Source organism: Zonotrichia albicollis, chromosome 22 (assembly GCF_047830755.1).
Source record: "Zonotrichia albicollis isolate bZonAlb1 chromosome 22, bZonAlb1.hap1, whole genome shotgun sequence".
NCBI lineage: Eukaryota > Metazoa > Chordata > Aves > Passeriformes > Passerellidae > Zonotrichia > Zonotrichia albicollis.
In genome coordinates, this window is record NC_133840.1 from 6393129 (window position 1) to 6419984 (window position 26856).

General features: G+C 59.9%; 5 protein-coding genes across 7 annotated transcripts in view; all 5 read left to right on the plus strand.

The window, feature by feature from the left end:
• Positions 1–5592, plus strand: part of DTX2 (deltex E3 ubiquitin ligase 2) — a 34861-nt gene extending 29269 nt beyond the window's left edge. For both annotated transcript variants that reach the window (XM_074556841.1, XM_074556842.1), the window contains 5 exons: positions 3099–3169; positions 3768–3926; positions 4007–4168; positions 4758–4847; positions 4955–5592. In XM_074556841.1, coding sequence (XP_074412942.1) covers positions 3099–3169; positions 3768–3926; positions 4007–4168; positions 4758–4847; positions 4955–5179 — 707 coding nt within the window. In that variant the 3' untranslated portion in view covers positions 5180–5592. The remainder of the gene's footprint in view (positions 1–3098; positions 3170–3767; positions 3927–4006; positions 4169–4757; positions 4848–4954) is intronic.
• Positions 5593–7229: 1637 nt separating this feature from the next.
• On the plus strand, positions 7230–9922 carry UPK3B (uroplakin 3B). Its single transcript, XM_074557325.1, has 7 exons — positions 7230–7236; positions 8043–8324; positions 8542–8691; positions 8769–8988; positions 9081–9157; positions 9349–9469; positions 9706–9922. The coding sequence occupies exons 1-7, from the start codon at positions 7230–7232 to the stop codon at positions 9920–9922; spliced, it is 1074 nt and encodes a 357-aa protein (XP_074413426.1).
• Positions 9923–10162: 240 nt separating this feature from the next.
• On the plus strand, positions 10163–13475 carry LOC141731414 (uroplakin-3b-like protein 1). 2 transcript variants are annotated; one of them, XM_074556985.1, is made up of 7 exons: positions 10168–10380; positions 10947–11090; positions 11188–11419; positions 11501–11577; positions 11831–11960; positions 12083–12218; positions 13247–13472. In XM_074556985.1, the coding sequence occupies exons 1-6, from the start codon at positions 10248–10250 to the stop codon at positions 12183–12185; spliced, it is 819 nt and encodes a 272-aa protein (XP_074413086.1). In that variant the 5' UTR covers positions 10168–10247; the 3' UTR covers positions 12186–12218; positions 13247–13472. The 2 variants fall into 2 exon arrangements, with proteins under 2 accessions (XP_074413087.1, XP_074413086.1); XM_074556986.1 differs by lacking the exon at positions 12083–12218 and having other exon boundaries at positions 10163–10380; positions 13247–13475.
• A 905-nt stretch (positions 13476–14380) lies between these two features.
• Positions 14381–24866, plus strand: LOC102073079 (ras GTPase-activating protein 4). Its single transcript, XM_074557141.1, has 20 exons — positions 14381–14533; positions 18897–18953; positions 19408–19521; positions 19796–19857; positions 19967–20096; positions 20364–20445; positions 20576–20707; positions 20786–20877; positions 21263–21386; positions 21481–21634; positions 22156–22220; positions 22415–22527; positions 22598–22784; positions 22957–23094; positions 23192–23506; positions 23732–23869; positions 23970–24105; positions 24172–24292; positions 24379–24437; positions 24696–24866. The coding sequence occupies exons 1-20, from the start codon at positions 14388–14390 to the stop codon at positions 24815–24817; spliced, it is 2487 nt and encodes an 828-aa protein (XP_074413242.1). The 5' UTR covers positions 14381–14387; the 3' UTR covers positions 24818–24866.
• A 521-nt stretch (positions 24867–25387) lies between these two features.
• Positions 25388–26830, plus strand: POLR2J (RNA polymerase II subunit J). The gene is made up of 4 exons (XM_005493870.4): positions 25388–25537; positions 25686–25775; positions 25865–26039; positions 26568–26830. Exons 1-4 carry the CDS (start codon positions 25485–25487, stop codon positions 26601–26603), a joined length of 354 nt encoding a protein of 117 aa, XP_005493927.1. The 5' UTR covers positions 25388–25484; the 3' UTR covers positions 26604–26830.
• The last annotated feature ends 26 nt before the right edge of the window (positions 26831–26856 follow it).

The following is a 26856-nucleotide window of genomic DNA, read 5'->3' on the forward strand; positions in this document are numbered from 1 at the left end:
GACTGGATTTTGAAGCCCTTGCAGCTGGGGATGGATTTTTCTGAAGTGTCAGAGCTGCCCAGCCCTTTCTCTCTCCAGGCAGCTTTGGTGGCTCTAAATGCATTAGAGTGTTGTCACAGCAAAGTGACAGGGACAGATTGCAGATGCCACAGTGCAGATCCATCAGGCATGGGTTTCCTCAGGGTAGCTGAGGGCTGCATCACCTTCTGCCTGTTTGCTTCCCCCAGCTCCATCCTAATGCCCAAAATCCCAAGGACTTTCCTGTCTCGCCATTACCCAGCTCTGCACCAGAACTTTTATCTCCTTTCATTGATTTTATTTGAAAGAGCCTGGCCAGTTCTTGGGTGACTTATCTCTTTGTTCCTTGGAGCTGCTCCAGAGAAGAAAAATTACAAGGGATTCTGTGGAAGGAGCATCTCCCACCACCCTGAACGAGCTGAGCTGCTCTAAAGCTGCTGAGATTTGCTGTGCAGGTGGGAGCAGGTGAGCTGGGGCTCTCAGCCAAGGGCAGGGCAGGTGTTGCTGCTGGTGTCACAGCCCCTCCTTGCTGTCTTCACCTTGGCTGTGCATCTTTTTGGCTCTGCTTCCTCCAGCCCAAAGCCAGAGGAGACAAGAAGGTCACTTCAGAAAGAGCCACCTGGACAATGCAGGTTGGGTGGAGAAGAACTTGGTGTTGGTCTGTCTGTCTGTCAGGCAGCAGAGGATCCACAGGGATGGGAACACAGTGATCATTATGAAGTGGATGGCCTTAGGAGGGATAATAGCTAGTCCTGCTCACTGCATTCTTGCTAAAACCTGTGAAGCAGAAGAAACTGAGGCCTCCATCTCCTGTAGGCCATGAAGGTCTCCAGAGGCTGATTCCAAGTGCCACCCTGTGTTTGCCAGGCTGGAGTACAGACATCCCAGAACACCCAGCTGGGGGTGTCAGGCACAGAGAGCTGGGACAGCTCAGACTGATCTCATCCCCTTCAGACTCATTCCTACCTCTGCCTGCAAGCAAGGAACCAGCAGAGAATTCCTGGGATTTCTTTTGGAAAAGACAAGACAAGGAGCCACGTTCCCTGTGAGATCTGGTGATGAGGCCTTGAAGCAGCTCCTGGCACTGCTGGACCCTTGGCCTCAAAGGTGGAAGCCTGAGGCTTGCCCAGGCTCCTCCCTGTTTCCTGCTCTTGGGAGTTCTTGGAAATGCTTTTCCAGGGGATTTTGGGCCCTGAAGAGGAAAACATGTGCTTCTGTGGTGTTCTTTGGCTTAATGCTCAATCCTGTTGCCACCTATCTGCCTTGGGATCTCCAGAGATCGGCAGAGCAGGGCTGTGAGCACCAGAGATGTCAGGAATCCCTCCTGCCCAGCACTGGCACTTGCAGTGAATGTCCCTTCACCTCCTGGGCTCCTCTTCTTGCTCTGTGTGCTCAGCCATCCCTTCCTCCTGCTGCTGCTGCCAGAAATCACAGGCTTCAGGATGGCCAGGAATCCCCTTCTAAAAATAACCCATCTTAATGTCTTTGTTTTCATTTAGGAGACTCCAGCCCACAGTTCCTCAGTCTTCTTAGCTAAAGGATGTTGGTGCTCTGCCTTGTTCTCTTCTAGGGAATGAGGGACTTTACCTGGGATTGGATCTGTGCCATCCAGGCCTTTGCCTGTTCAACACCACTTGTGGCTTGTGAGCAGTCCTTCCCTTCTGCTTCATGTTTGTCTCTCCATGAAAAGTGTTTGTGCAGAAAATAGCACCCCCTGCTTCCTGCTCTTGGCAGACATGGCTTTTTGGACTGGAATAGCAGCTCCAGAGGCTGCCTCTTATGTGCAGCTTTTTGAGCCACAGAGCCAATGCTTGTGAGCCTTCTGTCTTCCCTGAGAGCCCCAGAGTGAATGGAGGGAGCTGCAGAGGGGTAGTGCAGGTAGAGCTGCAGCTCTGATCCCTGGCTGCTCCACATGGTGATGCTCTGTCCCCTCCTGGGAGTGTGGAGTTGGGAGCAGCAGCACTCTCCATGCTAAAGCATCCACCTGGACAGGATGGAGATGGGAGAAGGAAGAGCGACACCTTGGCCAGCCTGTTTGGCACAGCACTGCTTTCTCCTGGTGCCCCCAGAAGTGGATTTGGGAAGGAAGGAAGGATGAGGTTCCCCCAAGCCGAGTGTCTGATCTCTCTTTGCCTCCTGCCAGGTTGAGCTGTAACATCATTTGTGCCAATGTTTCCTGTCCCAGGCTGGTGGAAAGCCTGGCAGGCCTGATGCTGGTGGGGAGCTCCTCTCCTCTCCCCCAGGGCCAGGTGCTGGCAGGGGCATGGGATGATCTCTCCTTGAGCCAAACCTTGCTGGGCAGCCCCAGGAGGGTGGGCTGGGAGCTCAGGTGGCCGTGGATGCACTCAGGGGTGATTTGATCTTGGTGCTGTGAGATGTTTGTTGCTTCATCCCACAAGGCCTCCAGGGACCTGGCTGGGGCTGCTCAGGTGTCAGTGCCTGGGTGGGTGGGACCAGGGGTTTTATTTGGGAAGATGCAAGGACACTCTCTCATGCTGCAAATAGGGGTCATGTTCAAAGCTGGTTTATTTTATACACCTGGTGACTTGCACTGTGTCTTGCCAGGTATGAGTGTGTGGAAGCTCAGGACCAAGGCCACTGTTTCATGTTGAGGATGTGGAGCTCATTGTGCTGCATTCAGAGCTGGGCCTGAAGCTCAGAGTGTTGCTGGGTTTCCTTGCTGGTGTGGTGTGGAAATGCCTTTTTTCTCCTTTGACAACACAGACTCTGTGATCCTCTGTCCCATCAAGGCTGCCAGGTTTGATCCCAGCTGGCTTCTGGTGTGCACCAAGTCCAGCTGGGCGTGCCTGGTGTCACTTGGGGTGTGTGAGGAGAACAGGAGCACACCAGCTGCACACCTGTGGCGCTCCCAGCCCTAGTGGGAGCCATGGGTGACAGCAAAGCCTTTGCTGGGCTTGCAGGGATCTGTTGGAGTGTTCTCTTCTTCCCCTCTAACCCTGACCTTGCTCCTTGGCATCCTGGCCAGTGACCTGCTTGTCTGCCTTCTCTCTAGCTCACCCCACACGTGCCCATCACAGCACAGAGTGTCTGACTTGTCTGTCTCATCTCTCCTTGTGCAGCCACACCAACAGAGCCAGAGTCAGTGGTGAAGAAGTACCTGGAGGAGCTGAAGGGAGCTCCTGCTGATGAGGTAAGAGGACAGTGAAGCACCTCCAGCTTGCCCAGTTCACTGGGGTGCCAGGGAAACCACAGCAGTGCCCAAGGACCATCCCTCCATGTCACGGTGCTGCTTGCAGTGGCACTGTTGATGTGAGCTGGAGAGTCCTCAGCACTGCCCAAAATCCACATGTGACAACACAGTGGACTGTGATGAAGGCACAGTGTGGGTTGAGCAGCTCATCTTGACAGTGCCTCCCCATTTCCTTTGGAGGAAGGAGTTTGGTTTTGGTCTCAGTGCTGAGAGGTCAAAACTAGAGATCAAACAATTTTTTGAACCACAGAGCCAATGCTTGTGAGCCCTCTGTCTTCCCTGAGAGCCACTGGAGCTATTTTTTTCCATCCTGCAGAGAAGCAGGATGTAACCATGCTCTCCTCTCTGACTGGTGACAGCTCTCCACCTCCTGGACAATGCAGGAAGTGGATTGCAGCAATACCAGCCAGATAAGGAAACCTGCCTTTGTGTCCTTAAATCTCAATTAAAGCTGAAGGAAATCCTCCTGAAGCATCTCGTTGGTGTGTCAGCCCTCAGGAGCAGGCTGTGCTCACCCCACCTGGTGGTTTCTCCCCAGGACTGCATGATCTGCATGGAGAAGCTCTCCTCCCCCTCGGGCTACAGCGACTCGTGCCCCTCCAGCAGCATCAGGCCAGAGGCTGTGGGGCGCCTGAGGAGCTGCCAGCACTCCTTCCACCTGCTCTGCGTGCTGGCCATGTACTCCAACGGGAACAAGGTACTGAGCTGGCCCATCCTCACCAGGCCCCCGTGTGCAGGTGGCTCTGGAGCTCTGATGTGGCTTCTGTCCCCTGGCAGGATGGCAGTTTGCAGTGTCCCTCCTGTAAAACCATCTACGGAGAGAAAACCGGTACCCAGCCCAAAGGGAAGATGGAGATCTCCACTTTCCCCCAGTCCCTGCCAGGACACAAGGACTGTGGGACAATCAGGATTGTGTATCACATCAGCAGGGGCATCCAGGTGAGTGCCCAGTGTGCTGGCAGACAGCACAAGCTGGGAGAACTTCCCAGAAAATGCCTGGGATCCAGTGCAGCACCTGCTGGCAGCCCTGTGCTGAGCAGCCTCTGGTGCCTGGAGCCAGCAGCTGCTCTGGCTGTTCTTCAACATGTGAGGGTCTCCTCCATCAGAGATCTTTTCCTGCTCTGATGTCTGCCTGAAGCAGGGAGGAAACTGCTCATGCAGGTGGGATGTGATTTCACAGCTCATGTTGGTTTGTGTGGTGGGAGTGAACTTTGAAAGGTTTGAACTGTGTGGCCTTTTTAAGGTGTTACCAGATCACATGGAAAAAGCAGTGATTTGGGGCTATCTCTCACCAGAATTTAGATAGATTTTTAGATCTGTCTTTGTATCCCAGCATGCTTTTGGAGGATCTGTAAAACTCCTGTATCCTATAAGAACAAGTCAGACACGTACTCACCAACAATACCTTGCTGCCTCTACATGGAAGAGCTGGTTTGGGCTGGGCCTGTGTCAGACCCTGCTGCTGATGGATTGCCCCATTGCTATGAAGATGGATATGTCCATGACAAACCTGTCTCATCTCTTGCAGGGCCCAGAGCACCCCAACCCTGGGATGCCATACACAGCCAGAGGCTTTCCTCGCTATTGTTACCTGCCAGACAATGAGAAGGGCAGGAAGGTGAGGCATCACACCCTGCTAGCATCACCCTTCTCAAGCTGTCAAGCTCCTGACGAGCTGCATTCATGGCACAAGTCTCCTAGCTTTGTTTTTCCTTCCCCCTGTAGGTGCTGGAGCTGCTGAAGGTGGCCTGGAAGCGACGCCTGATTTTCACAGTGGGCACCTCCAACACCACGGGTGAGAGCAACACGGTGGTGTGGAATGAGATCCACCACAAGACTGAGATGGACTCAAACCTCAGTGGCCATGGCTACCCTGACCCCAACTACCTGGACAATGTGCTGGCAGAGCTGGCTGCCCAGGGTGTCACTGAGGACTGCCTGGGCCAGTGAGCCTCAGGGGCCACTAGTGCACTTATTCCTGATGCCTTAAGCTCCCTGTCTGACCGCCCATCACACTGAGCAATAACAGTTCCGTGGGAGCCCTGCCCGCTCTTCACATTTTTTTTTGTGGGGGGGTGTGGGGGAGGGAAGGATATTTTTGTAGAAGCTGTGCTTGTGTCTCTGGGTGGGATTGATGGCTGCAGCCTGGAGCAGCTGGGTTGGGACTGAGGTGACAAATCCCCTGGGGAAGGCAGGACCTTCCTTTGGGAATGCCTGGGGACAGGATGGGAGAGGAGAGTGCCTTGGAAGTCAGACAAGGTCCTCCTTTTGGGACACATCAGCTCCCTGTCTGAGGCACCTCTTGCCTCCCTCCTGCTGTGTATCTCTGCTCAGCCCCAATAAACTCTTCATTCTCACAGCAAGACCCTGCTCTGCCTTCCTGCTGCCTCGGGGTGTGGGGTGGCTCTGGGGAACCAGCCTGCTCCATGGAGCCATGGACATGAATCCAGCCAGGAGGGAGAGCTCAGCTCTGATGGGGGACACACCAGGACACTGCTCCCAGTGCTTTGGCCACTGGAGTTTGGTTCTGGACCATGCTGCCAGCAGAGGTGAATTATCAGTGTCCACCCTGTGGGAAGCTGCAGCTCTCTGCTCTCATCCCAACGATGAGAGGCAGAAGCTGTCCCTCTCTCCCCTTCTCAGGTGAAATGGCAGCAATTCAGTGAAGCCTGTGCAGGGAGGAGCTGCTGTGCTTTGTGCTGCTGGTGCCACCAGCTGGTGACAGCCACCTTCCTCCCAGCAGCAGAGGTGGCCAGCCCAGGTGCCAGCAGCGATGCTCAGAGCCTGTCCCTGCTGTGGCTGCTGGCACCTTGCAAATGGGACACTGCCCCAGCCCCAGTGGCCTTGCTGTGCATTGTCCCCAGGCTCTGTGTCACATGGGAGCTGATGTCTTTTTCTTGTCACCTGGGGCCTGATATCTTTTGAAGAGCTGTTTCTTGGGGACTGATACCTTTTGGAAAGCTGTTTCTGGCTCTCCCCCTCTCTGTAGCCACCAGACCCAGCTGCACATTAAATCCATCCAATCCAGCCCTTTGGCACCGGTGCCATCTGCCACTTCACCTCCTTCCTGGGAAATCTGGGATGGGGCTGGGCTTTGTGGCAGCTCTCCAGATGAGGAACACTTTGCTTCCTGTCATGCCAATATCAAGATTAAAGGTTTTTCTCAGCCAGTGGAGCTTTTCCCAGTGTCCATCTTGTGCCTGCAGCTCTAAGGAGAAACCCCTCAACCATCCAGGGAAACCTGGGCATGCTGCAGGAATGGCAGCTCCTGGGCAGCTACAGTGACGTGTCTGTGTTGCTAAGCTCTGCACAAATGGGCTCTGTCTGCTCCTCTCCCACCCTGGTTGCAAAAGGGAGAGGTCTTGAGTTCAAACCTCAGCTTTGTATCCCTGGATCATCTTATGCCAGCAATCAAAGCAGTGAATTGAAGCAAAAATGGAAGCAGGGTTCATTCAGCCCTGTACAAAGCAAGAATTTCCTGCTGAGCCTGGCCTAAGGCATCTCCAGCAGCTGCTGCTGGGTGTGAATCAGCTGGAGCCTCCCTCCCTGCATCTGGGCTGGTCCAGGGCAGGGGCCGGGCTGTGCTGAGCCAGCCCAGCTCAGCAGCTCATCCCTGACTGCCCTGGATTTGAGCACATCCCCTAAAATCCCTGTTCTCTCTGTGCTGGGACCAAGGTGGCCTCACCCCCATGGCAGGGGCATCCAAGGGGTGGGAGGGGGCAGAGCCAGGTGCTCAGGCATGGTGGGAGGCTCAGGGAGATGCTTTGAAAAGTGAGGAGAAACCATAACCACGGTTCCTCTCAGAGCCAGGAGGGCACAGAGCCCCAGATCAATGTTTTTGATGCTCCCAGGCACATCTGACCAAAAGCCTTGTGCCCCCAACCTCAGCTGGAGCCCCAGGAGGGGAGAGGGGGCTCTGTCCCAGCCCTGTTCCAGCCCTGCAGGGATGGCTCATCTGCCTCAGGCTGGTTATTCTTAGCCCAGCCGTGACCCCGCAGCTATGCTGGGTACCGGCAGCTGTGAAACTGTGACTCACTGTCCCCCTGCGTCACCCCCGCGTCACCCACCCTGCCTCACCTTGCTGCTGGCGCCCTGCCGGCCGGGCAGCACCGGGGAGGGCTCGGGGGGAATTTGGGGGGTCCCGGGGGAAGCGTTGCTGGACAAGTGTGGGGGATAAGGGGAATGAGAGGGAGGAGGGACGGAGGCTGCAGCTGCGCCTGTTTTTCCCCTCTGCAGCTGCGCCATGCAATAATCTTTGAATGCCCCATTTCCACTTAATCTGAAGGCGCGGTCCCGGCCCCTCGGGAAGGGGGGGAATCTCCTCCCACGCAGCCGCTCCCCTTGGCAAACACGGCAGAGGGAGCGGCCCTGAGGGGCTCCCGCTCCCTGCGCCCATCCCGAGGGCTTGGAAGGGCCCCGAGAGACGGGGAAATGTCAGCGTGGGGTGGGCCCGGAGCTGGAAAGGTTTCCGCGCCCCTGCTGCTGGGTGGGACCGCTCACCTGAGCGCTGGTTTGGGTTCGTTCGGGTGTGATGCTACGCAGCGCTTCCCTGCCCGCGGGGCAGGGCTGGGGCACCCGAACCTGTCGGGCACGGGCTCAGCCCCGGCTCCGGGCCTTGGTGGGCACAAGGCACCCGCAGGGAGCTGGGTCTTGGTGGGGCGAATTTGCCTGGCTGCCCCATGGCACCAACAAAGACTGTGAGCCCTGCCAGTCCATCTGGAACGTCACCCCAGTGCCTCCTGTGCCTCAGTTTCCCCTCTCACATGACTGCCCTGTGCCCTGACTCCCCGCAGGTGCCCCGGGGGTCCCGCAGGTTCCCAGCGGGTTTGGGACCGGCGGTGGCTCGGGGTGCTCAGGTGTCCCCTGTGCCCGCGGGGTCTGGCCGGGCCGGCAGAGCCGGTGCAGGAATGCGGGGCTGGGAGGCTCCGGCTCCGGGACAGGCGGTCCCTGCTGCGGGGGCACCGGGGGCAGTTCGTCCCCTCGGCAGTGGGACGGGGAGAGCCGACAGGACAGCGCATCCAGCAGCCCCGGGAGGACGCCATGGAGCTGCCGTGGGTGCTGCTGGCGCTGGCTGGGACGGCGGCCGCGGACCTGGGTGACTCCTGGGGACAGGGCAGAGGGGGACCGGGACCTGGGGGAGCTGCGAGGGGTTCGTGCCAGGGAGGGGTTATGGGGCTGGGCATGGCTGGGGGGTCCCCACCAGCGCTGGCACCTTGTGACATTCCCGTGCGCCAGCACCTCTGTGGGTGCGGGGTCAGGAGCTTGAGCAGTGCAGAACGGGGGGGTTCCCTCTTTCACTGCCCACTCCCCAGCCCGGCTGCCCTACGTGCCCCAGGTGCCCCCCATGGCCCTGCTGGGCAGGGTCACCGCCACCACCTTCGCGCTGGAGCGGCCCCGCTGCGTCTTCGACGGCCACGCCGATGCCTCCGACGCCGTTTGGCTGGCGGTGGCCTTTGCCAACGGTGAGCACTGGCTGTTCCTGTGGCAGGGGACGCGGGGACCCTCCCGCAGCCGCTCACCCACCCCCTGTGCCGTGCAGCCTCGGCCGCCTTCAGGAACCCGCAGTGCCGGGCCGAGGTGCCCCCGTACAAGGAGCTGCTCGCTGCCCGCTCCTACATGACCCTGGAGACGGCGGCGGCCGCGTTTTCCTGCTCGGCACCGGGCCCGGCCGTGCTGCGGGTCGGGGCTGACACGGCCTGCAGGGACCAGGGCAGACAGGACCCCTGCAATGGGCCCCTGCCCTCCCCGGGACCCTACAGGTAAGGCCAGAGCCCCAAATCCCCGCTGGGGAGACCCGCCTGGACCCAGGGATTGTCCCCCCCTCCCGGTATCAGCCCCGTCCCCACGGCAGGGTGAAGTTCCTGCTGATGGGCTGCCGCGGCCCCAAAGCGGAGACGCGCTGGTCCGAGCCCATCCTCCTGCGCACAGGTACTGGTGGCACTGCCACCCCTCCCCGCGGGTCCCCTGCACCTTCCTGGCTGGGGTGGTGGCATCAGCACCAGCGCTGTGCCATCACCCCGAAAGCTGCGGGGAGAGGCGATCTCCGACCCCACATCCCCGACCCCACATCCCCGACCCCACATCCCCGACCCCACATCGCTCATCCCGCTCCCTCCCAGCGCTCAGCCCGAGCACCATCGAGGCCGCTCCCGCCCGCCCTGGCAGCGCCCTGGTGGTGATCGCCTCCATCCTGGCCAGCCTGGGGGCCGCGCTGGCCGCCGCCGTGCTCGGAGCCCTGGGGTACGGGGGGCTATGGGGGGCTATGGGGGGGGGAAGTGTCCGCAGGGACCTCAGGAGAGCACCCCAGCTCGGCAACCCCATCAGCAAAGGAATGGAGATCTTCCTAACTCTGAAAAAGCCTTTTTATTCCTAAATTGGGGGTTTGGCGTAGTTTGCAGCAGAAAGGGCTCCCTGGGGGTGGCTGGTGCAGAGCCCCACAGACCCCATTTGATGCCTCTGTTTCTGTGTCCCCGCAGTGCCACGGTGTGGGGCTCCCTGTGCCACCGGGGCTTGGGGACCGGCGCCTCCACCCACAGATCTTACCGGACCCACCACATCCCCCCGGGGCTGGGCCCCTCTGCCCCCCAACCTGCTCCGTGCCAGAGAACCCTGGAGCTGTTTGGGTTGGACGGGACCGTGAAGGAACCACCTCGCTCCAACCCCCCTGCCACAGGCAGGGACAGCTTCCACTAAACATGCAGTGTCCTGACGAGTAAAATCTGATTTTCCATTTGCAGCTGTCTCCTCCTGGTCTTTGGCCACGCAGGGTGGGACTGTGAAGGTGGGAGACCTAAAAAGCCACTTGGGGCTCAGGCCTGGTGGCACTTGGTGTGGGTGTGGGGGACATTTGCTGCCATGGGTGGGGTCTGGGGGGCATCCCCACGGGACATCCCCTCCTGTCACCCACCCATGCCCCAAACCCAGCGGTTCCCATCACGCCTCGCCGGCGGGCGCTCAAACACAACAAAAGCTCCCGGGGGAACGAGCCCAACAGGTTTGGCACGGGGCTGCGGCAGGAATGTGGGCGGACGGTGACCACAGGCGGCTCCCCGGGGACGCGGGGCAGCTCCCGCACTCCCGCCCTCGGCACCGCGGAGCCCGCACCATGATCCCGCTGCTGCTGCTGCTCCTGCCCGCCGCTCACGGCATCGGTGAGTCCGGAACGCCTCCGGGACTGCCCTGGCACCGCGGGGATGCCCCGGGTTCACACCGGACCCCGCTGGGCCTGGAGGTGTGGGGCAGCTGGTGCCCCCTTTGCTGGGTCCTGTTCTTGGTGCCAGTCTCTGGTGTGGCTGGTGTTGGCTGGCTGGCACCGTGTGGGTTTCTCTGGGGTCCACCAGGGCTCCCCTGAACTTAGAGGCGTAGGGCAGCTGATTCCTCCCATTCTGGTCAGGTGTCCAAGTGTCAGGGACACCAAGTGTCCCTGCTGTCACCCACCCTGGTCCCCCGGGTGTCCCCCCGCGGCCGGGAGCACGGAGCGGTTTTGCTTCCTCTTTTAATGCAGGGTGTGTCTGAGCCCACTCTGGGGGTGGGAGGTGAGGGGGGCCCCACTGCCGAGATCCCAGGGCTTGGCTGCCTCCTGTCCCTGTCCCTGTTCCCCTGTCCTTGTGCCCCTGTCCCTCTGTCCTTGTCCCTGTCCCCACCCCGAGCCCCGGCACCCCGGTCAGAGCCTGGGGGGATCCGCGCCCTCCACCGCCCCCTCGGCTTCTCCCCGCAGTCGAGCTGGGGACCATCCCAGCCCTGACTCAGGACCGTCTGGAGGGGGTGACAACCGCCACCACCTTCGTGCTGGAGCAGCCCCGCTGCATCTTCGGAAACTTCAGCAACGCCGTCATCTGGCTGGTGGTGGCCCTGGACAAGGGTAGGTGGGAGCAGCCCGGGGCAGGGGGCGTGCGGGGGTCCCTGCACCCCCCCAGCCAAGTCCCTCCTCACCCCCATCCCCATCCCCATCCCTGCAGATGCATCCGCCTTCAACAACAGCGCGGAGCCGGGGACTCCCGAGACCGCGTTCCAGAGCTTCCCTGACACCGTCAGTGCCTACATGACCCTGAACGCCACCCTGGCCAGCTACCCCTGCCCCAAACCCGCCGGGGACATCACGGTGCTGCGGGTGGGCAGCGAGACGAGCTGTGCCACCGATGTGTCGAGGCCCACGTGCAATGGCCCCCTGCCCGGCCCCGGGCCCTACTGGTGAGCCTGCCCCGGGACCTGCCCCTCTTCGGGGCTGCCACCACCCCACGGCACCGCGGCCAACCTCCCTTTCCATCTCAGGGTGAAGTTCCTGGCGCTGGAGGGGTCTGTGCCCGTGGCCGAGACAGCCTGGTCGGAGCGCATCACGCTGAGGACAGGTACCGGTGCCCATCCTGCCCCCACGGACGGGGTACGGGGCGGTCCTGGGCGTGTGGGGCGCTCCCAGGGGCTGAATGCTGAGCAACAGCGGTTTGGTGTGAGGGGAAACTGAGGCAGGGCTCTGCCGTGGGTGTCACCCGTGCACGGTGGCACCGTGTGATGGCACGTTGGGCACACACTGTAACCCACCCGGACCCCTGAGCCTCTCCGGGGTGTGCATCCCTCCATCCTTCCATCCTGCTCTCTCCCCAGCCAAACCACTCAGCAGCATCTCCACGGCGGGCAGCGGGCACAGCGCCGGCATGATCGCCATCACCGCCATCCTCTCCATCCTCCTCGCCATCCTGCTGGCCGCGCTGGTGGCCATGCTCTTCTCCTGCGGGTGAGTGCCACCACCGGGGCAGGGCGACACCGCCAGAGGGCGACACCGCCACAGGGCGACACGGCCACAGGGCGACACCGCCACCCCCCGGTCCCCACCCTCACCCCGCCTTCCCTCCCCAGCTCGGACTCGTGCGGCAGCAGCACCTTCAGCAAGCCGGAGTCGGTGTCGGTGCAGCGCTACAACACGCACCACGTCTATGACCAGGCGGCCGCCCGGCTCTGAGCGCCGCCGCCCTCCCGCATGTCCCCGTGCTGGGTAAATGTCACCCGCAGTGCTCCTTTCCCCGGTGACACCGGCCCGCATCGCTCCTTCCCCCGGTGACACCGGCCCGCAGCCCTGGGGACGCGGCCGGAGCCGCCACCCGGAGCGCGACATTAAAGGCTTTTCCCGTGCTTGTGCCCGGCCTGTGCGGCCTGTTTGTGACCCCCGGAAAGCCGCAGGGTCCCTCGTGCCCCACTGTGAGCCCAGCGCTGGAGGGAGGGAGCTGCTGCACGGGATGCTCTGCAGTGGGGACGCTGTCACACCCGGCTGGGCCATCGGTGCCACCTTTGGATGGGGAATGTCCCCTGGGTGCAGGGCAGCGAGCCCAGCCCTGGTGCTGGGCTGAGGGGCGCGGAAATGCCCCGGGAGGGGGTGGTGAGTGTGGGGGGGTTCCTCCAACCCCTTTTATCCTACCATAAAGGATGGATATCCTACAATGATCCTCCCTGACCCAGCCCAGAGGAGGGGCTCCCACACCCCAAAATGACTCAATCTGTCCTGGGTGCAGCTCGGACTCCTCTGGGAGCCAGGAGAGCCCAAAAGGGAACCCCGGGGAGTCTGATCCTACACCGGGCGTGTCCCTGAGCCCGATCTGGGAATGTGGGGCTGATCCTGCACCAGGGGATATCCCTAATCCTGATCTGCGGGATGTGGGGCTGATCCTGCACTTGGGGTGTCCCTAATCCTGATCTGGGAATGTGGGGCTGATCCTGCACTGGTGAGGGGCTCGGTGGGGCAGGGAGGGGAGACTGATCCTGATCCAGGGCTGAAAGGGACTGGATCCATCACTGCTGATTCTACAGTGGGTTTTGGGTCTCTGGTGCTGATCTCAGCTTTGGGGGTGCCCTGATCCCGCAGCCCGGGCAGGACGAGACCTCGCTGGGGCTGGAGACGACCCCGGTGTGGGTGGGGCCGGGGCAGATGTGTGAATACACCTGTACACATCATACACCGGGCAGGTGTGTGTGAATACACCTGTACACATCACACAGAAGCAGTAACAGCCCCGTTTGTCCCCTCAGGCGCCACGCCAAGGGCAGCATCACCCTGACACCCCCGGGCGGTCACAGCGCCCTCCCGGACTGTCCTTGTGCCACCTGGGGTGGGTGTTAGCATCCTGCCCCCCCCCTCGCCTCCGTGGAGCCCGGCCAAGGGAAATGGAGCAAATCCAGCGATTAACTCCTGCCGGGAGCAGCGTGGGAGCAGCGGAGCGATGGTTCCATCCGGCAATCGCGGGTCCTCTCCGCCCTACACCCCTTAAATAAAACAATGCTTCACCTGCAAAGGGCTGTGGGGCTGTCACCTGTGTCACCTGCCACCCGTGTGTCGCTGAAGGTGGCACATGTGGCCATGACCGCCTGTGGGGCTGGGGATGGCACATGGTGAGGCTCGTGGGGTGTTGGCGGGGACGGCGCCTTGTCCCCTCGCTGTCCCCTGTGCGGGGGAGGCAGAGGGGCAGCGCAGCAGGAACAGAGCGGTGCGTTCCCGGCGTGTTCCCAGCGTGTCCCCGCGGCGTCCCCGCGGTGAAAATGCCAAGGACCCTCTCACAGCCCTGAGCCCAGCTGTGGGTGCGGCCGAGTCCCCGGGCCCAGGGGGGTTCTGTCTATGGGGGGCTCCCCGACCCTCCGCTGGTATTTAGGGCACCAAGCACCCAGAAATGCCGCCTGTCCTCGGGTGCGCTGCTGTTGCTGTTGCAGTACTTTAAAAACAAACAAAATAGGTTAAAAATCAGTAAAACGCTGGAGGTTTGGGGCTCAGAGCAGGAGGTTTGAGGAGCGAACCCCCGGGTACGGAGGGGTCCGGCGTGGGTTTGGTCCAACACAGGCGGGCACTGGGCTGGGCAGGCTGGGGCTGAAATGCCCTGGAGCTACGGGCGGTGCCGGGGGCTGAGGGGACCGAGGGGACACAGAGGGGACCGAGGGGACACAGCGGAGACAACGGGGACCGAGGGGACACCGGGGGACACCGGGGACCGAGGGGACACCGGGGGGACCCCGCGGGACCCAGGTGGCGCGGGCAGCCCGGTCCCGCCCACCTCCTCAGGCCACACCCCCTGGCCGACGGCCGATAGCATCACCCAATGGGCGCCGTGGATTCCCTCCAGACCACGCCCCTTTCCCCTCCCCCGAGCACTGATTGGCGGCCGCCGGCGCCGGCCCGCACATGGGCGCTGTGCTCGGGGCCGCAGGTTCGAGGCCGCGCTCGGCTCCGTTTGGCTCCGCTCGGCTCCGCTGCCCGCCCGCCATGGCCCGACGCAGCGCCCTGTCCATCCGCATCGTGGAGGGCAGGAACCTGCCCGCCAAGGACATGTGAGTGCCCCCGAGGCGGCCGGGAGGGCTTCGGGGCGGGGGCATCCCCAGGGAGTCGCCGCTTTCCCAGGGGGGCTGCGGGGTGTTCCCCCCAACAGGTCCCTGATGGGGACACCACCCTCGGGGTGGCCTTAGAGCCTCCTCCCTGCTTTGGGGGCTTGCCCAGAATGGTTTGGGGGCCCCCTGGCCATGCATGTCGTTTAGGGGCTCAGCCCCAGGTGGGTTTAGGATCCCCTTTTGGGGTGTCACCCCTTGGGGTGCTCCCTCCGGGGTGGCTTTGGAGTCGCCCAGCATTGAGGATTCCCCCCAGGGTGGCTTTAGGGTCCCCCCCAGCAATGTGTTTACCTTGGGGGCTCCCTTCAGGGTGGATTTGGGGTACCCCTCCAGCAGTGCACCTACTTTGGAGGTTTCCCATAGGGTGGCTTTGGAATCCCCCTCGCTTTGGGGGTTCCTCCAGGGCGGCTTTGCTGTTTCCTTGTTTTGGGGGTTCCCCCAGTGCGGCTTTGGGGGTTCCCTTCAGGACATTTTTGTGCGCCCCCCGCAGTTCTTGGCGCTCTGGGGGCTCCCTCAGCAGGGCTGTGATTTGGGGACACCCCTCGGGATGGGGTGAGGTTTCCCCCCGTGCTGTGGGATGCCCCCAGCCGTGTTTGGGGTACCCCAAGCAGCGCTCCCACTTTGGGGGCTCCCCCGGGGGTGCCACGGGGCAGGGCTGTCCCCACCACGGAGGGACCCTCGCAGGGACCCCCGGAGGGCAGCAGGACCCGGTACATCGGTCCCCAAAGGAGCAGGGGTTGCCCCAGGGCTGTGTCCATCCCCGGCTCCATCGCACCTGGCTGGGCTCGGGGGGCCGCCCTTGGCTCGGGATTCCCCTCCCAGAAATTCCCGGTGCTCTCTCTCCTCATGGCTCTGGTCCCTGTGGGGCGGGATGTGGGGACAGCACCAGGGTGGCCCCAGCCGCCACCAAGGCAGCGGGAAGCTGCTGAGGAGCAGCCGGAAAACCAGCAAAAATCCCTGCAGCCGTCATGGAAAAAGAGGATAAACAAGGAAAGAAACATGACTTTTTTTTTTTTTTCTTTTTTTCTTTTTTTAAATCCCGTGTGTCAGGGCCTGATTTTTAAATCCCTTGGCACAACTCCCCGCCGGAGCTTGACCCAGCTCTGGCTTTTGGGAGGTTCTGGGTTTGGGGAGCTTTCCGGACCGGTGCCTTTGGGACGTGGCGCTGGGCTGGGACAGCGGGGAGGGAAACCCGAGCGCGACCTTGGCCGAGGCTGCCCCGGCCCCCTCCCCGCTGCCCCGGGATCCGGTTCCCTGCCCTGGCACCGCTCTGGGATCGCTGCTTTCCTCCGGGAGTTCCCTCCGCGGGGTGTCCCCAGCTCAGCCCCTGCTGGCAGGGGTGATGGAGCGCCCCCAAATCCCCGGGAGGAACCCCCAGATCCCCCAGGATTTGGCTCAGGGAGTTACGGGAGCTCCCCCAGCTGAGGCTGCCAAATGTTCTCCTCGTCTTTATCCCAGGAAAGCAAGGGAAAGGAGCTGCCTGATTGTTTTCAATGGCTTTTAATTTTTAATTTTGCTTTATTTATTTACTGATGCAAACCATCGGTATTGGTTTTTAATTGTTTATTGTTATTATTTATATTAATTTATTGTATTTTTATTTCTGTCTTATTATTTATTTATTTAATTGGATTATTTTAATGTTAGGATAATAAATAACGCAAATACTTTTTAATCTTTAATTTATTCAAATCTATTCTATTTTTATTTCAGTGTTTTCACTTTACTTTTTATTTCATTATTTTTTAAATTACTTTTTACTTCATTTGTTCCCTTTTTCCTTTTTTTCCCCCTTATTTGTTATTATTTCTTCACTTACTATTCCTTGTTTTATTTTATTTTATTATTTTATTTTATTATTTTATTATTTTATTTTATTATTTTTAATTTTATTTTATTATTTTTAATTTTATTTTTTCTTTTATTTTTTCTTTATTTTTTTTCTTTTATTTTTTCTTTTATTTTTCTTATATTTTCTTTTTTTTTATTTTTCATTATTTTAAAAAAAAATTTACTCAATTTTTCTTTTATTTGTATTTTTTTACTTATTTTTTATTCTACTTTAATTTTCTTTGCTTTTTTAATTCTATTTTTCTCTTATTTTTTAAAATTCTATTTCCCTTCAATTTACCATTCTCTTTTTTCTTTCCCTTTTGCTTCCATTTTTAATTTAAATCTTTATTTACTTATTCTCACCACCCCCCGGGGCACACCAGCTCTGCTGCCTCCACCAGTTAATTTTTAATTCCATCCCTCCGCGGCTCTGCTGCGCGAGGGGTGGCTGCGGGTTCCTTCCCCCTTCCCCCAGTGCTGGGCTCATTTCCTCTTTCCAAAGCCCTTCCCCTTTCCAGCTCGCTCCCCGCACGCAGCGCGGGTGCCCCAGCCAGCCCCGCGCCACCAATCCTTGGTGACATCCCCGGTGACATCCCGGGACAGGGATGCTGCGCGGGCGGAGCCTCTGGAGCGGGGATTTCTCCTCACCCGGGCTCCCATCCTGTGTTTGGCCGCCTGGAACACGCCGTGCCCGGGTGGCTCTCGGCGCTCTGGCTGTCGCCACGCTGGGGACAAGGGTTTGCCGCTGTCACCGCGCGTTGCCGGGCGCAGCTGGAGCGGGCAGCAGCTGCTCCAGTTCCGCCTGCCCGCTCCGGGCATCGCCCGTGGTTTGCACAAGGCAGGAAATGTCAGCGAGGGGCTCTGCTGGATGGCGTTTCACCCGTGGCTCTCCTTAGAAATCCTCTCTTTAAAAATCCTCTCTTTAAAAGCCCTCTCGGCAGGGCTGGCACGGAGCGGGAGCGGCTCTTGGCTTCCTGCTGCATTCCAGCCCCGCGGGGCCGCACGGGTGGAAGCGCCTGCGAGCGGGGATGTTGTCGTGGTACCCGGGATGCACAGCCCAGAGAAATCCCTGCTGCTGTGTTGGCTGGGCAGGGAGCGCCACAAAGCCTTTCAGTTCCTTCCAACTCCTTTGGAATCCCCCAAAACCCTTTTCAGCCCCCCTCAAAACCCTTTAAATCCCCTCCAACCCTTTTTGATTCCCCCAAAATTCCTTCCAGTGCCCCCCAAACCCTTTCAGTCCCCTCCAGCCTCTTTTGATTCCCCCAAAATTCCTTTCAGTCCCCCTCAAAACCCTTTAAATCCCCTCCAACTCCTTTGGAATCCCCCAAAACCCTTTTCAGTCCCCCTCAAACCCTTTCAATCCCCTCCAACCCCCTTTGAATCCCCCAAAACCCCTTTTGGTCCCCTTCAAAACCCTTACAGTCCTCTCCCACCTCTTTTGATTCCCCCAAACCACCTTCTGATTCCCCCCAAGAACCCTTTCAATCTTCCTCAGAACCATTTCTGTCCCCTCCAACCCTTTTTGAATCCCTCAAAACTCTTTTAATCCCTTCCAACTCCTTCAGTCCCTCCAAAACCCCTTTGGATTCCCCCAAATTCTTTCAGTTGTCCCCAAAACCCTTTCAATCCCCCCAGCAGCTGCCTCTCAGCCTCTCTAGATTTGGGATGTGGAAATCCCTCAGTGCCTGGGGTCCCCCCAGCTGTGCCCCCTCCCTTTCCCCAGGACACTGCCTGACAGCGCCTCTGGGGTTGGTGTTGATGAGTTCTCCATGCTCCAAGCTGCTCTGTGTCACTGGGATGGGAGCCACAACCTTTCCATGACCTTGGCCAGGTCCTGGCTCCTCTGTCCCTGGCTGGAGCCCTCACCCCTGACTCTGTTTTTGATGGAGCAGGGCAATAAGCTGTAAAACTGTGATTATTTTTTGGCAATGGTGATTCATGTTGTCGCCAGGGAGGAAGTGTGGTCAAAGCATGGTGGTGGCTGCCCTTCACACCCTCTGCATCCCTGGGGGTGTCTCTGGGGCTGCCCCCATCCCTGTGGGAGTGCTGGGGGTCTGGGGACACCCTGGGGCTGGAGGAGGCTGCTGTGGCCTCACTCCTGCTGTGTGAAATTGGGCTGCAGGTGCAGCCTGAAGCTGTCTTGGGGACAGGGTGGGGTTTGTTTGCTCCTTGCCTTCCTGCGTGGAAGAGGAAAAGCCACTTCTGGCAGCAGCGGGACACAGCGGCCGGACACGGTCAGGGAGGAGTGTCCCCGGTCCGGAGGCCAGGCCAGGGTCACCCTGTGCTGGCAGCTATGGCCAAGTGTCCCCTTGGAAGCCTCTGGCAGCCTCAGCCTCACCCTCAGGGCTTGGGCTCGGTTCTGTGGGGGCTGTCAGGGATTAAGGCTTTGGTCACCCATGGCCAGGAGAGTCCTGTGGGCTGGGTGGTGGCCAGGCTGTGGCTGTGGCACTGACAGGGCTGTCCCTTGTCCTTCCAGCACAGGGAGCAGTGACCCCTACTGCATCGTGAAGATCGACGATGAGGCCATCATCAGGTGGGTGGCCCTGCTCCCTGGCTGTCCCTAAAACTGCTGAGCCCCAAACCTTGCTCCTGGCAGGTGTCTCCATCTGCTGCAGGCACATTATTGTTATTATTGTTATTATTGTTATTATTGTTATTATTGTTATTATTGTTATTATTGTTATTATTGTTATTATTGTTATTATTGTTATTATTGTTATTATTGTTATTATTGTTAATATATTTATTTATTGTTATTTATCATTCATTATTGTTCCCTGCTTTGGGCTGAGGTGCTCCTGCAGACACAGCAGTGTCAACAGCTCATGGCCCCTCTACCCCACCCCTGTGTGACAGAACAAGGACAGGGACAGAGACTCATCCCTGCCCCAGCTGAGGGTTCCAAACTCTGGGTGCTGCCCCCAGCTGGGGAGCACCCCTGGGAGGGAGCCCTGTCCCCCGTGTCACCAGTGCCACCTGCCCCACAGGACTGCCACGGTGTGGAAGACGCTGTCCCCGTTCTGGGGGGAGGAATACGAGGTGCAGCTCCAGCCGGGCTTCCACAGCATCTCCATCTACGTCATGGACGAGGATGCCCTCAGGTGTGCTGGGGGCTCCTTTGGTGGCTTTGGCTCCCTGCATGCTCAGCCTGGTGCTGACACCAGAGAATCCCCACCTGGCCACGCTGTCCTGGCTTTGGGACACAGATGGGTGAAGTTTTCTCCCAAGGATATTGTCCAGCTGGCAGCAGAGGGTGGTTGATGTGCTCCATGGGGACAGACACACAATCGTGGCCCCTATCCCCCCAAAGTGGGGGCTGTCCTACCTGGGGAACCAATCCCATGCCATGTCCTGCTTCCCACTTTTGTTTTCCAGCCGTGATGACATCATTGGCAAGGTCTGCATCACCCGGGACATGCTGGCAGAGCACCCCAAGGGTAGGGGAAAGGTGGCTGGGGTGTCCCAGGGGGGAGCCACCCCTTGGACAAGCTGCTCCTGAGGGGTTCCCCAATGACTCCTTCATGGGGATCCCCTTTTTTCCCACAGGATACAGCGGCTGGATGAGCCTCAGCGAGGTGGACCCTGATGAGGAGGTGCAGGGGGAGATCCACCTGCGGGTGGAGGTGCTGGGCAGCCAGGGCAGCCGGCGGCTGCGCTGCTCCGTGCTGGAGGCCAGGTGAGAGGGGACACGGGGGTGACAGGGCTGTGTGTGCAGCTGGGACAGGGGGCTGCTCCATGACTCAGTTTCCCCGGTGTCTCTGGTCCTTTGGGTGCAAAGCACCCTCCTCATCACCCAGCAGCTGCTGGGGGTGCTGGGGCAGGCTCTACCTCATCTGCAGGTCTTTGGGACAAACATCTTGAGATTCCCTGAGAGGGGATGGGTGTCATGGGTGCCTGTGGGTATTTTGGGAGGTTGCTGGTAAGTTGCCCCTCTTCTTGGCAGGGATTTGGCCAGGAAGGACAGGAATGGTGCCTCTGACCCCTTTGTCCGCCTGCGCTACAATGGGAAGACACAGGAGAGCACCGTGAGTGCGGCTGCAGCCATGCCAGGGCTGCAGGGGGAATCCATCCACGGGGAAACCCAGCATCCCCAGCCTGGTGTCCCTGAGGGACAGACCCACCCAGCAAGAGGGGACAAAGCTGTTGCCTTTGCAGGTGGTCAAGAAAACCTGTTACCCTCGCTGGAACGAGACCTTCGAGTTCGAGCTGGCTGAACCCGCTGGGGAGAAGCTCTGTGTGGAGGTGTGGGACTGGGACCTCGTCGGCAGGAACGACTTCCTGGGCAAGGTGAGTCCCAAACCATTCCTGTGCTGCCAGGATCCTGCCCAGCTGCACACCCAGCCCTCTCCTGCCTTCCCCTCCCAGGTGGTGTTCAGCGTGCAGGGGCTGGAGGCGGCCGGGCAGGAGGAGGGGTGGTTCAGGCTGTGGCCGGACAAGTCCAAGCCGACAGAGGATGGGTGAGTTTTGGCACAGGGTGTTGGGGTGTGCTGGGGGTGATCCCAGTGCCCTCAGGGTATTAGGGAGGGGGGTTTTCCTGGGAAGCATCATCACTTTGGAGGGGTAGCCTGGCCTCAGGCTGCCTCCTGCTTGGTGAAGTAACCATCCATCCATCCTTCCATCCTTCTGTTCACCTATACGTCCATCCATTGTCCATCCCTCCATCCCTCCATCCATCCTTCCGTTCACCTATACGTACATCCATCCATCCATCCATCCACCGTCCATCCATCCATCCATCCATCCATCCTTCCGTTCACCTATACATCCATCCATCCATCCATCCATCCATCCCTCCATCCATCATCCATCCCTCACCCACCCACCCTCCTGGTGCTCCTGCAGGCGCCGGGGCAGCCTGGGCTCGCTGCAGCTGCAGGTGAAGCTTCGGGACGAGACGGTTCTTCCCTCCCAGTGCTACCAGCCCCTGGTGCAGCTCCTGTGCCAGGAGGTGAAGTCGGGGCGCCAGGTGAGGGGTGCATGCCCAGCCCTGCTGGGGCACCCACATTTCCCAGCTCTGTGCCTGCCTCGGGCTGCCACGTTATGGTGCCTCTTCCCTCCAGGATGGCCAAGTGCACCTGGTCACCCTCCTGGACGAAACCGCCACGGCCGAGTGCCGCCAGGAGGTTGCCATCAACTTGGTGAAACTCTTCCTGGGCCAGGGGCTGGTCAAGGAGTTCCTGGACCTGCTCTTTGAGCTGGAGCTGGCCAAGCCCTGTAAGGCTGGAATGGGAAGTGGACCCAGAGGCTTTCTTATCATCTCCTGGGGCTGCAAAACGTGCAGGGCCTTTTGTGGGGATTTTTTGGGAGTGATGGTTGAGGCTCAGCCATCACACTGTGGAATCTGTAGGGCTCATCCCAGCAGCTCATGGGCTGGGGTTGGTGGAGGAGCAGGTGGGCTGAGGTTAGGAAATCTCCATGACCCCGATGGAAGTGGCCAGGGGGGCAGGGCACAGGCTCTGGGAATCACCCCATGACTGCAGCTGTGGGTGCTGCCCCTGTGGGGTGCCAAGCCAGTGACAGGGCAAGGAGAAACCAGAGGAAGTTGGGACACCAAGTCCATGGGGGAATAATCTCTTTTTCCCTTTGGGAAGTCTAACTCTGTGGTAAGCAGTAAATGCTTCCAGGGCTGAGAGGACTGGGGATTGACCAAAGAGAGTCCATGGGATGCTACATGCAGCTGCCCAGGGGTGACCTGTGGCTGTCCCTCAGGCCATGGCCCCTCTCTTGTTTTGCAGGTGAGCCCAACACTCTATTCCGGAGCAACTCTCTGGCCTCGAAGTCGATGGAGTCCTTCCTCAAGGTGCCACACCACCCAAAACCTGCTCTTCCCAGGCCATCCTGCCCCTGGGCTATTCCAGGGGAAGAACTGGGAGGGTTGCTGTGCTTGTGCCTTGCCCTGGGGGTGGGATGCTGGACAAAACCCACTGGGTGACCCTGGGGGTGTCGGGTGCCAAATCTGCAGCCCATCCCTGTCCCCTGTGTGGTCCCTGACAGGTGACAGGGATGCCATACCTGCACTTTGTCCTGGGCCCCACCATCACCCGCGTGTTTGAGGAGAAGAAATACGTGGAGCTGGACCCCGGCAAGGTGGAGATCAAAGATGTCGGGTAAGGGGCTCGTGGGGCAGCAGGGCAGGGCTGTCCCCAGCGCTGGGGGTGACAGTGGCGGTGCCCGCAGGTGCTCGGGGCTGCACCGGGTGCAGACGGAGGGCGAGGTGATCGAGCAGGGCCGGCAGCACCTCCAGTCCTACCTGGGCGAGCTCCTGGACGCCATCGTCAGGTCGGCCCCGGCGTGTCCGCCCCTGATCCGCGCCGCGTTCCGCCAGCTCTTCCAGCGCGTCGGGGAGCGCTTCCCGCAGCACCAGGTGGGGATGGAGCGGGGTCAGACAGGGACATCCCCAGGGGACAGCGCTCTCTGGGTGCGGTGCCCCTCTCGGGCAAGCAGCAGCCCCGGCCACCGGCGCATCGCTGTTTGTGGGGCTGTCCCACGCTGGGAGAGACCCTCACGTGTGTTCCCCACGCCCTCGGCGGTCACAGCACGCCAAATTTGTGGCTGTCACCAGCTTCCTGTGCCTGCGCTTCTTCTCGCCGGCCGTGATGACGCCCAAGCTGTTCCAGCTGCGGGCCACACACGCGGACGCGCGGACCAGCCGCACGCTGCTGCTGCTGGCCAAGGTGCGACACCGGGGACACCGGGGCTGGGCTTTGGGGTGCCCGGCTGGTTCTCCTTGGGGCCAGCCGGGGGGGACGCTGCCATTCTCGGGGTCCCCAGGCCATCCAGCTGGTGGGGAACATGGAGCCGGCGGCCGGGCGCGCCAAGGAGACGTGGCTGTCGCCGCTGCTGCCCGCCCTGCAGCAGGGCACCGCCCGCATGAGGGACTTCATCACCCGCCTGGTGGGCACCGAGCAGGAGCAGGGCGAGGAGCAGGGTGAGGGGCGGCCCCCGCCCGCCGTGCTGAAGGAGGGGCTGCTCCTTGTGCACAAAACACGGGGCAAGGGGCCGCTGCTCGCTGCTGCCGCCGGCAAGAAGCTGCATTTCTGCCTCACCGGAGAGTCCCTGAGCTTCGGCAAGAGCCCCGGAGCGGAGGTACGGCCGTGCTGGGGGGGGACAGGGGGGCGGCAGCAGGGCCATGGCCTGGGGAACAGCCACAAGTCATCCCTGGGCAGCTGCATGCAGCATCCCATGAATCTCGCTCTTTGGTCAATCCCCAAGCCCTCAGCCCTGGAAACATTAACTGCTTACCATAGAGTTAGCGCTTCCAAAGGGAAAAACAGCCCCCTGTGTCCCCTGTGTGTGTGTCCCCTCCATCAGCGCATCGGTGCCATCGCCCTGGGCGACATCCTGGCGGCCGAGAAGGTGGAGGAGAAGAGCTTCGGCAGCTCGCACGTCATGCAGGTGGTCTACCTGGCCACGGGCGGGCAGCAGGAGACGGCCTACCTGCAGTGCAAGGTGCGGCGGGGACAGCCCCAGCGGTGGCACTGCCCGGGGGGTGGCACTGCCTGTGTGGTGGCACTGCCCGGGGTCCCTCTGAGTGTCCCCAACCCCGCAGTGTGTCAACGAGCTGAACCAGTGGCTGTCAGCCCTGCGCAAGGTGTGCGGCAACAACCCCCGGGTGCTCCGCTCCTACCACCCCGGCGTGTTCCGCGGCGACAAGTGGAGCTGCTGCCACCAGCGCGACAGGACAGGTACAGCGAGGTGGCCCCGGGGGATGCTGGGGTGTCCCCAGGTGCGGTGACATTGCTGTCCCGCAGGGCTGGGATGCGACCGGACCCGGCACGGCGTCACCCTGCAGGACTGGAGTGACCCTCTGGAGCCCGCTGTGGAGGCTCAGCGCCTCTTCCAGCACCTGCAGGGCCTGCGGGACACGCTCAGGTGAGCCCTGCCCCGGGACCCCGCACGGCCCCGGCCGCCCCTTCCCCTCCTGCCACGGGCCCGGCCCTCTCCTCTCCTCTCCGCAGGGACAAGTACTGGGAGCTGCTGGAGCCGGAGCACGCCCAGAACGGACCCCGGGAGGAAGGTGGGTCTGGGGCTTTGGGGGTCCTGCTGGGGATGTTCTGGCTGGGAGCTGTCCCCAGGGGTCACAGGGGGCTGCGGTGGCTGGGGTGACCCCAGGGGAGCTGTGGTGACCCCAGGAGCTGGGCTGACCCTATGGGGGCTGCGGTGGCTGGGGTGACCCCGGGGCCTGTGGTGGTTTGAGGTGACCCCAGGGGAGCTGTGGTGGTTGGGGTGACCCCAGGGGAGCTGCGGGCTGTCACTGTCGCTCCGTGTCCCGCAGACGCTGCCCTGCCCGAGGGGCTGAGCCGGTTGCTGGCGGTGCTGGCGGAGCTGGAGCGCTGCCACGGGCGGGCGCTGCCCCCGCCGTCCCCGGCGCCGGCGCTGCTGCGGCTGCAGACGTGAGGGCCCGGCCGGGGAGCGCGGCCCTGCAATAAAGGCACTTTGTACCCACCCTCAGCCTCTCCGTGTGTCTGCGGGGCGTGGGGACGGGCCAGGCACTGCCCAGAGCCCTGCTGGTGGCACTGGTGACGTTACATTGGGGACATCGCTCAGGGGCCTGCTGGTGCCATTGCTGGTGCCTTCACTGGCGGCCAGCACTGATGTCAGCGCTGGGGGTTCTCTTAGTGGTGCTGCTGATGGCGGCACTGCTGCCATTGCTTGATGTCCCTGCTGTGCCATTTCTGATGGCCCTGCTGCTGCTGGCTCTGTTGGTCCCATCACTGGTGGCTCTGCTGGTGGCCTGTTGACAATGGTGGCATCCTTGGGTCTCTGCCCATGGTGTCAGCTGGTCTGCGGCGTGGTGTCTCCAGAGGGGACACTTCTGATGGTGTCGCTGGTGTGCGCTCTCCTCCCGGCCCCGCCGCTGCCCCCAGTGGTGGCTCTGAGCCGCCTGTGTCTTTGCCGCTGTCCCCAGCCCCGCTGTCCCCAGCCCTGCTATCCCCGCTCCCGCTGCCGCCATTGCCCTCAGCGGGTCCTCCCGCCCGCCTGGGGGCGCTGTGGGGCCGCCAGGAGCACAGAGATGCCGGAAGTGACGTAGCGGAAGCGAAGCGGCCGCCATAGCAACGGCGGGATGAACGCGCCTCCGGCCTTCGAGTCTTTCCTGCTCTTCGAGGGCGAGAAAAAGTGAGGGGATACGCGGGGGGCGGCTCATTAAACCCGGAGGGCGACGAATTAAACCCTAATTAGAGCTGGGAGGGGGGAGCCCGGGCCTTTCCCCCCTGTTCTATAGCGCGCACGGCTCGCTGACATCCCTGTATCCCATAATCCCCAGGATCACCATCAACAAGGACACCAAGGTGCCCAACGCCTGCCTGTTCACCATCAACAAGGAGGACCACACGCTCGGCAACATCATCAAGTCGTAAGTTCAGGCGGGGAGGAGATTTCGGGGAAGATTTGGGGTTTTCCCGCCCTTCCTTTCACTCTTTGGGGTTTTTATTCCCCTTCCAGGCAGCTGCTCAAAGACCCGCAGGTGCTGTTTGCAGGGTACAAGGTCCCACACCCTCTGGAACATAAAATCATCATCCGTGTCCAAACCACGCCAGATTACAGCCCCCAGGAGGCTTTCACCAATGCCATCACAGACCTGATCAGTGAGCTCTCCCTCCTGGAGGAGAGGTTCAGGGTAAGGGGATTCTTTTCCTTTTGGAAAACTCTTTGGCGTTGTTGTAATGTTGGTGTGTGTCTCAAAGCTGCTGGATTTAGGTTTATGAATTAATTCAAGCCACCCTCCTTGTGTTGTTCAGCTGCTGTCAAAGCCTTGCTGCTCTTAAGGACTTTTTTTTTCTTTAATTTTTTTTTACTTCTCCTGACAAAACTCTGGCCCTGTATTTTCACTTCTCATCACTTCTGCTCAGTTTATTTATTGATTCAGCCCCTGAATCCTAAGATATAATATTACTCAGACTGAGTACCTCTGATGTGCTGGGAAAAGGCACCAATTTGTAAATGTGTTGATTTTAATTCCAGTATTCTTTTTCTGGCTGCTGTAGAGATTTCCATTGTGGGTTGTTGTGATTCACAGAAGATGGAATTCACAGAATTCCATCTATTCACATTTTGTGATTCACAGAAGAGTCAGGAATGATTAAACACCAACTTCCAGCTCAGTAACAACTCCTGTCTAAGCATGTGTTTTCCTTTTGCTTTCCAGGTCGCAATTAAGGACAAACAAGAAGGAATTGAGTAAAATGGAGCAGACTGTTACTTCTGAGGCAGAATGACGTGTCTGTTACTGGATGAAATATTTAAACCTCCACTCATGGCAAATATTTTACCCCTTTGTCCCACTTCTGTTTTATTTTTGACAGCAATATTTTTAATTTTTTTTTCATAGCCAACAGGCACTTTGCCAAGAGGATAAATGTCATGTTGGATTTGGTGGATAAGCCATTAAAGTGATTTTTAGTTTTCTAATTGGAGCCTTAACGCAAATATTTGTC